At 36.8% G+C, this 12,149-nt stretch overlaps 1 protein-coding gene across 7 annotated transcripts in view; it reads right to left on the bottom strand.

The window, feature by feature from the left end:
* Nucleotides 1-229: 229 nt before the first annotated feature.
* LOC101737883 (collagen alpha-1(I) chain) overlaps nucleotides 230-12,149 on the bottom strand; it is a 242,025-nt gene continuing 230,105 nt past the window's right edge. For 5 of the 7 annotated variants that reach the window (XM_062671262.1, XM_062671264.1, XM_062671263.1 and 2 more), the window contains 10 exons: nucleotides 11,775-12,018; nucleotides 10,951-11,028; nucleotides 10,668-10,762; nucleotides 8,519-8,611; nucleotides 7,369-7,506; nucleotides 6,292-6,422; nucleotides 5,525-5,704; nucleotides 5,080-5,223; nucleotides 4,394-4,477; nucleotides 230-3,391 (listed from right to left, as the gene is read on the bottom strand). In XM_062671262.1, coding sequence (XP_062527246.1) covers nucleotides 3,289-3,391; nucleotides 4,394-4,477; nucleotides 5,080-5,223; nucleotides 5,525-5,704; nucleotides 6,292-6,422; nucleotides 7,369-7,506; nucleotides 8,519-8,611; nucleotides 10,668-10,762; nucleotides 10,951-11,028; nucleotides 11,775-12,018 — 1,290 coding nt within the window. In that variant the 3' untranslated portion in view covers nucleotides 230-3,288. The remainder of the gene's footprint in view (nucleotides 3,392-4,393; nucleotides 4,478-5,079; nucleotides 5,224-5,524; nucleotides 5,705-6,291; nucleotides 6,423-7,368; nucleotides 7,507-8,518; nucleotides 8,612-10,667; nucleotides 10,763-10,950; nucleotides 11,029-11,774; nucleotides 12,019-12,149) is intronic. The other 2 variants (XM_062671265.1, XM_004932922.5) reach the window with 1 other exon arrangement.

The raw sequence follows: 12,149 nt of genomic DNA, 5'->3' as shown, positions 1-12,149 counted from the left end.
ATGGGCTCCAGTAACCACTTAACACCAGGTGGGCTGTGAGCTCGTCCACCAATCTAAGCAATAAAAAAAAATTAAAAAAAAACATGTCTTAGGGAAGCTTGAAACTATTTTGGACGTTATGGATCGGACTAAATAGTGACGTAGAGCCGACATATAAATTACAAAATTGTATAAGTTGCAAAATTGAGGGGAAGCGCGTCATAATTTAGGGAAATACAAAACAACCAGATACGCCGCTGTGAAAACTTTTTATTTACTATTTGTATAAACACAGTCATTTTTACTATTCATCAGATTACATATTTTATTCGAAGTATTTATTATTAAAACTAAAGGTTCGAATAAATGCTTGTTCTTATGTAACATGACCGTTTCGCTATTCGCAATAATAATTTTGAGATTCATTCTAATTTAAACGTTAAGGTTCCTTCGTTAAGTTCTATTTTCGAATAGCAAAACGTCTAAGCTAGACTAGACTTAAGGTAATCGAAGTACAGGCGGTTTTAAAATTATAGTATCGTTTTAATAATTTTCTGTTCTACAAGTCACCGGGGGTTGTTGTGATTTAAAATGGACAATTCCAGGTATAATCAATTATTGCTGGAATAAACGGTCATTAAGATCATAAAATTAATGCAATTTTTTTTTTGAATTTGTCATTTTCTATTAATCCAGTACTTAAAGAACTTAATATCACTCAAGAAAAAAATTTAAAATATTTCCACTTTTTTTGTTAACAGTACTCAATCACAACTACTGAACGGTATTATTGCGTTTTCTATTTTCGAATGATTGTTGAGAAGCACTATAATTTTAAAACGGCCGGTTTGCAAAAATATTCTTAGTTACAAATCGTGATTAATACCGAGGGAAATATTAAATAAAATCAGACTCATTGAATGAACATAACACGTTTCGTGATGGCACTAATCATAAATTTAAATATGATCCGATAAAGGTACAGTCTTCAAAACATTTTGTTTAAATTAAATATTAATCGAGTATAAAAAGTGCGATTTTTTTTATTAATATAATAATTATTTTACGTGCTAAATAGCTATAAAAATGATAGTCTACATTAAATTTGTTATGATGATAAGTGTTCATAGCCGTAACAGTCATATTTAATTATATAAACACATTCATTATTTAATTAACGAAGGTCTATACTTGTGTAACAAGAGCGTGAAAATCGTAAACCTATATTAATATAATAATATAATATATTTTTCGAACATTCTAGAATTAAATACTTTGAATACCTATATTTTGGATGGTTTATAAATTTATAAAATAAAATTTATTTAAGCCTAATTACAGTGAAAGTACAAATTTATATATAAATTAGATTGTATTATTACATATTTACAGCTCCATAGATCGCTATAAAAATTTATTAAGAACGGAATAAAATTAATGGATCACCGTGTTAACGTGTTTGTACCTGACTTTTAAAAAAATTACCTAAGTGATGTGAACAATTCAGTAGCATTTGTAGCACAAAAACAAAAAACTCCACCATGTAGAAAGCGCATTGAAATTTTGTCCCTAACTATTCGAAGTTTTTATTTCTCTATAAGCTATGAAAATACGCTTACGTGATGTTATTACACTTCAAGCAAGTCCACAAGCAGCGAATAAAAACAGAAGAAAAAAAACCGAATTTTTTGGCGGGCTCTATGTCATTGTTTTTTTATTTTTATTTAAATAATGACATGTACATACAGAATGTTTCGTTAGTTAAATACATCGGTATAATATGTTCGTGTACGTAACCTTTAATAACCTTTAATATGACTAAAATTCAAATAATAAACGACTTAACATTATATTTATATAATACAAAAAACCTCTCACAATTCCTAATCGTATCGGAACAATTTTGACTACAATTAAATGGTTCCAGTAAATACATTTACAATACGACCTGTTTGGATATAAGGTCTGATATTTACGATTGAATTAAATGGAACAGCAAACGTTGATATTCAGTTTATAAATGGCATTTTGGGATTGATTTTATTATGGCTGTAAGTTCAGACTATTTAGCTGACATACTGTGTTTCTTTATGTATGATAAAACAAAAATTATTCCAAATTTAAATTTCACAATTTTTAACAGGGAATGAAGCTTTGTTTGTAATAAAATAAACTAACACTACCATTCAACAATTCAAAATAATATTACGCAGTTTTTAGATAAAAAATAAAACGTGTTCGCTAGTTTGTGACGTCACAAGATAGTAAATTACCTTGCGATCAATTTTGGTCTGGTCTCGCCAATATTTTTTTGTACTCAAAATTTACATTACTTAAATGTACGTGCGAAAAAATTCGACCGGTTTGCGACTTCCGTGAATGAATGAACATTTAAAAAAAAATCTAATATTAAAAAAAAAAGTAATATTTAAAAAAAAAAAGACATGCCCGCTGAGTTTCTTGCCAGTTCTTCTCAGGACGGAGGCTAGTTTTTGTGAATCGGCGGTAGTTCTTTTGACGTTCAACAAGTATGTATTTCATTTATGTAAATTTTTTTTGATTTTTGATTTTGAAGAATTACGAAGGGAATTTTTTTAGGCCCTCAAACAAAGCTTTTTTTGCTTCTGATTATTGTTGTTTTTATTAATACCAATCCGTTTCGATGCACGCAGCTGTTTGCATGAAATTCAGAGCGGCCAAGTTAGCGAGCACTGTATGTTTGTAATTGTAACTGTATGTATACCTATGTATTGTATTCATATTAAGTGACGTATATTTTGAACAATGTTCAACTATTCATATTGCAACTTAAAATTTCGATGTTCCATTTAATTCATAACAATAGAAACGTGCTAAGCTTATTTTAATAGGAATCTCATAAGCTTCACAATTCTATTAAAAAAAATCTCTTGGCATTTAAGCATCTAAATCAATTCCTTTAAGCTGTATCATAGTATTTTGATATCACGTATTATATATAATTTACCGACTAGGGCTGAGTGTGATATCATCTGGTATTAGAAAGTAATTGCTAGTTAAATATACTATTGATCGTCTCGAGTGAAACGTAAACTTGATTAATCGTTATCATTTTTAACAAAAATAAAAACTAACGATCATAGTCTAAATTTTAGATTTCGAAGTCTCGAATGAATCATTCGTTTAAGCATTACGTATATTTAATTTATAAATGCAATAATACGATGCAATATTTTATAGAGTACAAGCAGTTCAATCGATATTAAATGATTTTAATCGATTTTTTCGAATAATTTGATATTTAAAAAAAAACAGTTTGTTTCTGCCTAATTAATTGTATCTAAGCGGTTGAGCAATTATATCGTTGATCAGTTCTTCGTACTCGTCCGGCCTCATCTCGTAGTCTTCGTCTGAATCTTCTGTAGTATTAAATCTAGTGATGATAAAAATACTTATTTTCAAATTGTGAGATCATGTGTGTATTGCGTGTTCGTGTGCTGTTACGTCGGATTCAGTATTTAAAAAAAAAAAGAACTAGCAACTGTTACAAACGAATGGTGATGCATAATCTATGGTATGTTGTAGTATAGTATAGCATTATCTGTGGTTGTCATGAATGTCAAAATAGTCTTTTTGGCGGGAACGCGAGGAGTGAAGTTGTGTGAATTGTTTTAGTTTATCTATTTAGTGTTTCTTCAGGTTTAACCTTATAATAACGGTGGTTTATTAACTGTTTAATATCTGTGAAAGTGCACAAATGTGGGATAATGACTCAAAGCCGCTGAACATCCTCCTCATTGGGATCCTCCAAAAAGTCCACTGAAAAAGTTTCAATAAATGACCACCATTTTACTGAGATTATATTTCATCCCATATCATCACATCTCATTTCATTTCATTTCGTTTTTATTTGATTTCATGCCATTTTTCATATTAATAAACTTCATTTTATTATTAATATCATTTTTCATACAAAAAAGTTTTCATTAAAATTAAAATAAGACTTGACCTAAAGGTGTTAGTTACCACCTCATAAAATGCCATAAAAAAGTATAGAATAGCTGTGGTTAGCTTGTCATGAATGTCAAAATGACGTCACACCAAATGACGGCAACTTCGAAAACTTTGACACAGCCGGCTCCCTATTATTGTTAGTGTTTAAAATGTTTAATGCGGTGACAGGTGAAAACAAAGATAGATTTGTAACTAGTATGTAGTAGCATTGGACATATATGTTTTGAGCCAGTCAAAATGAGTTTTTGCTCGTAATGAACGCTCTCATGTATTCGGGTCGTTTGTTTGGGTACCACGTGACGTTGAGTGACTGAACTAATGACCGTGAAGTTATTTGTTTTCCCGGGCCCACGAAATATCAATAAGTTTAAATCAATCCACGTTTATTTAATTTTTTAGAATTTTTTTTTTTTTGCCGTACCTATGGGTGTCTCTTTTTCTTCGTACGCTGACATTTGACGTTGCCTCTATGCACAGCACGGCGAAATGATTGTTACACGAGTATCTGTGAAAATTCATAATATTGGAGAATGATCTAGAAACTTTGTAATTTTGAATTTAAAATATTTAATTTAATATTAAATGTTAGATAAATGCGACGTTCTTTCTTATGGTAATTTACACATTCGCCTTTGAGTTTTTTTAATCAGCATATAAGAATAACATTTATATATGTAAGTAAAAAATGGGGAATTTTTAATTGTCCCTCTATTTAAAATTCAAGCAAACTAAATCTCCCGACGAATAATCCACTGCAAATGACGGCGTAACAAATTAACTACTTGATTATCTACCTAACCATATTTTTATTAAAACACGTATAAAATTTATCAAAAACAGATGGCCTTTTTTGTCTAATTTACAACGAAAATCTAGCTGAACCCACAGTTAAACAGATTTTAAGACAAAATTACTCATCGTATAACAAAATACTGGTTTGTACACTATATTAACCATCTTACAATGGAATTTCCAAAATCATTTTACAGTTGTAGGATTAAATACTACCCATAAAAAATTCTAATACCTTAGACATTTTTTTTATGAAATACATTTTAATTAAATAATAATATATATCAAAAATTTTATTTATATGAAAAGACTTGCCTCTCCTGTGATAATATTTTGTGCGAATATAGTGAAGCCGCCATTCCCTTGTTGGTCGGATCGTTACTCTGCCATTCCTCGCAGAAGGTATCCAAGGCTCTCTCCCCGCTGGCGTGAGATCCGTGCCATATCAACTTCTGAGGCCTGGTTGATAACCGTGAATGCAAAACTTAATATATATGTTTATTGCTTTGTTGGGTGGACGGGCTCACAGCCTACCTGGTGTTAAGTGGTTACTGGAGCCCACAGACATCTACAGCGTAAATGCCGCCACCCACCTTGATATAAGAGTTCTAAGGTCTCAGTATAGTTACAACGGCTTCCCCGCCCTTCAAACCGAAACGCATTACTGCTTCGCGGCAGAAATAGGCAGGGCGGTGGTACCTACCCGTGCGGACTCACAAGAGGTCCTACCATCAAAATACGCTACCATATTATTACTCACCAATGCGAATCAGTGATGATGTTTTTCCCATTGAAACTGTAGATCCTTGGGGTCCCTGCCACGATCCCTCCGCTCCCGTCAAATATGTCCGAGAATGACTTGAAGAGCACGTCTCCTTGAGTATTCAGGACAGGGAGGTGACGATCCGCGTATCTCACTGTCGAATCTAAATTCTGAATTCTGAAACACAGGGCGCTTATAATGTATTTATAAAGAATTCGTTGTCATGTCCAAGCCGCAAAGAGATTGCACAGGACAGAGACAATTAGGCATCTTTGGAGGAGGCCTTTACCCAATACGGGGTTTCTTCATAAAACCACCAAAGTGCATTATATTTGTTAAGTGATTAAAGGATTATTATCATTATTATTGTAGTTGTCATGTGGGTCATCACCATTAAAAGCTTCTCGAATGTTTGGGTCTACAGAAAAGACTTTAGCTCTGTGTATTTTGACCGCCACACACCGTCGAAGTAGAATTTATGGATGATTTGAACTAGGAAGCCCAGTGAGTTTCTGGGTCCAGAATGGTTAGTGTAGGGGGTTCTGTATATACATATTTTATTGCTTAGACGGGTGGCCGAGCTCACAGATGACCTGGTGTTAAGTGGTTACTGGAGCCCATAGACATCTACAACGACTACCCCAAACCGAAACGCATTGCTGCTTCTCGGCAGAAATAGGCAGGGCGGTGTTACCTACCCGTACGGGCTCACAAGAGGTCCTACCACCAGTGAAACGTATTTGAGGTTTTTGGTATACACGTGCCTGCTGGTGAGGAAGGCTCGGAAGGTCCCCCGCAGCCCCGCGCGGCGCGCCTGTCTGTAGCACGCGTAGTCCGCGCGGCGCACGCCGTGCATATTGCCCGATAGCGGGTCGTTGAGCGCGGCCATGCGAAGCTGAACAGATGGAATCGCTATAACTTAGTATTGCCGGTTTTTTAGGAAGGAGTCATTACTGATGGCCCGGAGGCCTTTCCAGTTTTCTTAGGACAGGCGGGCGAACTTGGGCTTAGTCAAGAGAGAAGGGTTAGTTTGTAGCACGCGTAGTCCGCGCGGCGTACGCCGTGCATATTGCCCGATAACGGGTCGTTGAGCACAGCCATGTGAAGATGGAACCGCTATCCCTTAGTATTGCCGGTTTTAGGAAGAATCGTTAGGAAGGAAGGAATCGACAGCCAGGAGGGGTGGAATTTGCTAACAGCTGCCCGATCGCCTCCAGAGGAAACCTAACAGCTCAAGGGTAGCTGCTTCAAAAAATGCATCTATAGTATTACCGGTAGCGGAGCCATCATTCTATCGACACATCAGAACCACAGTACAACAAGTCTCAAATAAGTGACTTTGAGAATGTAAAGTTTTTTTTTTTTTACTAAAAAATGATTTTACTAATTTTGGTCTTAAATCATTTGTGGAAGTCCAGAGAAGGTTTAAAAGGTAGATAAATATGAAAATGCTCGGAATTAAATAAAAATAACAATTTTGTTTTTCCTTTGATGTGTCCCCCCCGTCAGACGGATTCCTTTTGTTTGTTTTAAGTTTATTTTATAAAAAACTTTAGGTCTTTTATTTAACGATTGAGGCACTAGGAACTCTGCCGGGTCAGCTAGTCTTTAATAAAGCAAGTTATTAAATTGGTTTTGCTATTATCCTACATTGATAATTATAATCCAATTTTATTTTGTTGAAGTCCTTGTTGTCCTTGTTGAAGTCCTTGTGGATATTTCTCTACCTATTCGCTGGTAGTCTAGGGCCTATTCCAGCTTTTCTTGTTTGTCAAAGCATGGTCAAAACTTTGTGTTATTATATAATAAAAACAATCAGGGTGATTTACACTAGGACTTACACTAGGACCGATTGGTGTTGGTGAATTTTCGACTAGATTAGAGATAGGCGGTACATGAACTAGGCTCGCCGCTGGCATCGGTAGGGGGGCTGGCGCCGGCGTCGGCGGAGGCTTCGACTGAGTCACTAGAGAGCCAAGCTGTTTGGAACGAAAAATCGAGATAAATAACTTTCTTCTTCTTTTACTCCACCTTATCCCAGTAGGTGGGGTCGGCACAGCTATTTTTAATACGCTTTTATTATCTTCAGACGTATGTACGTATGTAACGGAATCTTTGAACATGATTTTGACCCCCTTCAAAACGTCGAATTAACTCGAAATTTGGTATACTTATTATGGACCGACGAAAATCCAATATTAAAAAAAAAAATCGGTTGTCTATAAAGTCGGTTTACTGACGATAGTTGAACGTGACAACGTCATAAGAAAATGCTGATGGATCTTCACTTCACTTCTTGGACTTCATACTTAACGAAAACATGTAAATGTATTATTGTATAGCAGCTGTCCACGCGGATGCATCGCTCACTCAAGTAGGAGAGAGACAGATGTCGAACGCTGCCGAACGCGGAGGCCGATTTTGCCCCTTTGTCGCTCGTTGTGCGCTCTCACTTGCACTTCAAGCCTTAAATGGAATGCCTCAGAGCGAGGTAACGCCGCATGAGTCACGTTTTTGTGCGCGCAGCCGGCTCCATCGAAATATAAGACGATGTCAAGTCAAAAAAAATATTTAAAAAATTGAAATTCAACTAAAAAATTAGAAATAAATAATAGTTTAAAAAAATATTCTTTAGAATACGGTTTTATAGAAAATATTTGAACTACTTATACTATGCACCCCACGCTTTTTTAAACTGTTATTTATTCTCCACCTTATCCCACCAGGTGGGGTCGGCACAGCTAATTTTTCTCTTTATTCTCTTCTATCAGCCGTCATCTCAGCACTCACTCCTTTCTCTCTCTCTCATATCGCCATTCACATACTCCATCTATATCTTCTTCGGTCGACCTCTTCCCCCTCTACCTTGCACTACCATTTCCATACATCTCCTAATGACATGCATCTTAAATGCATCATGCTTGAAATCAAAAACTTAAGTTTTAAAAATCGAACGATTTTTTTTTAAACAAATTCAATTTATGAACTCACCAATACATATTGCCAGCCGGAATTAACTTTGACGAACAAAGCTTGTTCTTCTGCAACATACGCCAGCGCGCCCACCGGGCTGGACGAGGCGAGCTACGGAACAACAGACCGTCAGAGGTTGACTGACGTCCCGTTAATTGAATCTCCGGGAATATTCGAAACCGATTTTTAAAATTGAATCTCAGATCCAAAGAGTTATAAGTGACTAGCGACCCGCCCTCGCTTCGCTTCGGAAACATTAAAACACACATGAAACAAACAAACAAAAATTAAAAAAAGTAGCCTATGTTCATTAGCGACAATGTCGGCTTCTAATGGAAAAAGAATTTTTCAAATCGGTCCAGTAGTTTCGGAGCCTATTCGTAACAAACAAACAAACAAATCTTTCCTCTTTATAATATTAGTATAGACAAGCGTGTTTTAATGACGTGGATTACGAAGTTATGGGGTTATAGTTATTACTAGTAGTAGGTAGTCCCCCCGGTAGTCGAAATTCGACTATAATTCATTGAAATTATAAGTTTGTACACTGTTATGATTTTATTGTAAAATACTATTGTATGTACTTCTATAATCACAGATTTCGCCAAGACTTTACATACACTTTAGGCAAATATTAATAAAGAAAAACCATAATTAATCTATTCCCAATTTGACGACAGACTATATAAGAAAAGAAATAGTATGCACATGCGTATGTGTGTCAAATACATGGTAGTATGTGTAATTTTTATTTTATTGATTTAATGTATTTTTTATGGATAATTAAAAAATATTAACACTCTGCACTGCTTCTCTATATTCTCTATAAGTGTGGGAAATTTCATACTCCTCCGTCCGCGCAATTTTCGTAAAAAGGGGTACAAAGTTTTGCTTCACGTATTAATATATAGATTATATTTTGACTGATAGATAGTAGTAGGTGCGGTAATTAGCGGACCTGACTGATGTGCTTAGGGTCGCAGGTTCGATTCTCGCATCGGGCAAACATTATGTAATGAACAGTTTTGTTTGCTCTGAGTCTCTGGGGCTCTGTCTGGGTGTTTATTATGCGTTTCGGTTTGAAGGGTGGGGCAGCCGTTGTGACTATACTGAGACCTTAGAAAGTGTGTAGTGTGTGGCGCATTTACGTTGTAGATGTCTATGTCTAACCACTTAACACCAGGTGGGCTGTGAGCTCGCCCGCACGTATAAGCAATAAAAAAAAACCCAACATCTCATCGCAACGCCGCCAACATGTATATATTTAAACCATAAAATAAGTATTTTTATCGGTCACCCCATAGCACAGGGAACCCTAAATTGGGAATTCTAAATGACCTTGCGTGTTTTGTTCTGAGTTATCAGTTATTATGAGTCGTAGTATTTATTAAGCTGAAGTGTTACGTTGCCGATAGATGTGCCCTGTGATATCATCAATCGCGTTCAATTTGTACATACAGAAGGGAGACGGATGTCAATCAAAACCCTCAGTACAAAGATCAGAGGCGCGAAATACTGCGCCATCGACTCAGTCAATATCTCATACGTATTTTAAATTTAATTGAGTTTGTTGGGTTGTTATTATTTTAATCCTATCGAGTTTGTATTATGTACGTGCTGTCTTTTTTTAGGTAGTGCGTTATCTTCAATGTAACTTCGGAAAATGGAATGCGTTTTGAATGTTTTTTTTTTATTTATTTGCATCGTCAGGTCGGCTCTCTATTAAGAATGTTAGTGAATAGGTATGCATTAAATCTTGGCTTGATGTTGAATGCCCTGCATTGTGTATAAATACAGGTGTTTATGGTTCGCTCTTCCCTTTGCTCTCGGTGCCGTTGCATGGTCTGCACGCTGTACTTTAAGTTCCTAAGTATAATATTATTGTACTGTCTGTCCGCTTGATTACCATCAATAAACTGCTGGATGTTTACTACTGGTTTGTTCTTGAACCCCACGCAAGTTCCACCTGCGCGACTGACGCGAATCAGAGGCCCGCGTGTCATCGATCTGCTCTAATACTCTCGAACCGAAAGCGGCTACCAGAGTCTATAGACAGCACGATTTAAATACAACGGCTAAGGTCACTTATGGTCTAAACTACAGCGTACCAGCAACTGAAAGCCATTAAAAGTCCGAATTAAAAGGAAACTTCGAGACTAATTAGTACCTTCATCATTTCTTCTGTTGTTTGGAACACGGCTGCCCCTGGAACCGTCTTCTGCGCGCTGGATTCATCCGCCGGTTGACTCCGCGCGCTGAACCCTATAAAAAGTTAAGCTGCTTTCAGACTACGCTATACTATAGTGCCATTTAGAACAGCGCCCGTAACAGCAAATGTAGGCAAACGTTCCAACTCCATACAAATTTGAGTTAACTTTTACGTTATCGAGAAAGTTAAAAATACTCGCACTAAGCACACCGAACGTGGAAGCTAATATTGAATTACTCACCTCCCCTATCACGTTCTTTATCTTTGAGATCTTTCAACTCTTTCAACGCTTTGAGTTCATCTAAAGGACTCTTGAGGACTAATCCGGGCGGCGTTAAAGAAAATTGAGAAATTAATTAATTTTTTTTTGCTACCTTCCTATCCTAGTTACCTCAATTTAACGTGTAGGGCTCAGCCAGGCGAATTTGTCAATACTTGCTTTGGCAAAGGTAGGGGTTCGCTACCCTACGTGAATCTACTACCGGATTGGAATCGTGACCTGCTGTGAAGATTCGGCAGAAACTCAGTCAGCTTTAATTCAAAGGTTTTAACATTTGAACCCGTGATTTTAAGAGATTGCGATGTAGTATGTTTTTTTTCCCTACCTATGCTGATAGCCTTGAGAGGCTATTTCAGCTTCACCCTAACATGTAGGTGAACTCACGGGGCTCAAACCGGAAGTGTTGCTAACACTGGCCCTAGCAACAGCAGCGCTTCGCAGAACCTACCATCGGATCGGAAACGCGACCCACTGAGAAGATCCGGCGAGAAACTCACTGGGCTGTGTCGGTGGGTTAATTTACTCGTCGAGCTCTTCGTCGTAAGCGACGGGTTCTACAAGATGACCGGTACTTAAGGTACATAAAAGCACCGTTAGTGGATCGGGAGGATCCGAAATGACGTGGTTAGTTATAGGTCGATTTTAATGCATTTTTGTAGTCCGCCGTACATAGAAATGATAAATGGAATACACTATTTAACCAAATTTAAGAAACTTTCCTATTTATTAATTCAATCCAAAAACATTTACAAACATATACATATAATTGCTTTTAAAATCTTTACCTGGTCTCCCGTAGAATTTAGGACTGCCGTGGACAGGTCCCTCTTCGTAATAGCTGACCCCTGGTTCACCTTTAGGACCCACCACAGATACTCCAGGCGTACCGGGAGAACCAGGTGGTCCGGGCGGGCCAGGCGGCCCAGGAAGATACTGCACTGGTTCGGACGCTGGTTTTCCTGGAGGTCCGGGTGGACCTTGTACTCCTGGTACTCCGTCGAATCCCCGATCGCCTTTTTCACCTTTGAACTGTGAATTGAGATTGCTCGATCATGAAGCAAAACACGATTAATATTATAGAGGAAATGTAAAATATGTTATATATTTATTCTGTGTGTGCGTTTGTCACTGAATTCCCCCTAAACGGCTGAACTGATTTG

The sequence above is a fragment of the Bombyx mori genome, chromosome 11, assembly GCF_030269925.1.
Source record: "Bombyx mori chromosome 11, ASM3026992v2".
Taxonomy (NCBI): domain Eukaryota; kingdom Metazoa; phylum Arthropoda; class Insecta; order Lepidoptera; family Bombycidae; genus Bombyx; species Bombyx mori.
This window is presented reverse-complemented; position numbering and strand designations above follow the sequence as displayed.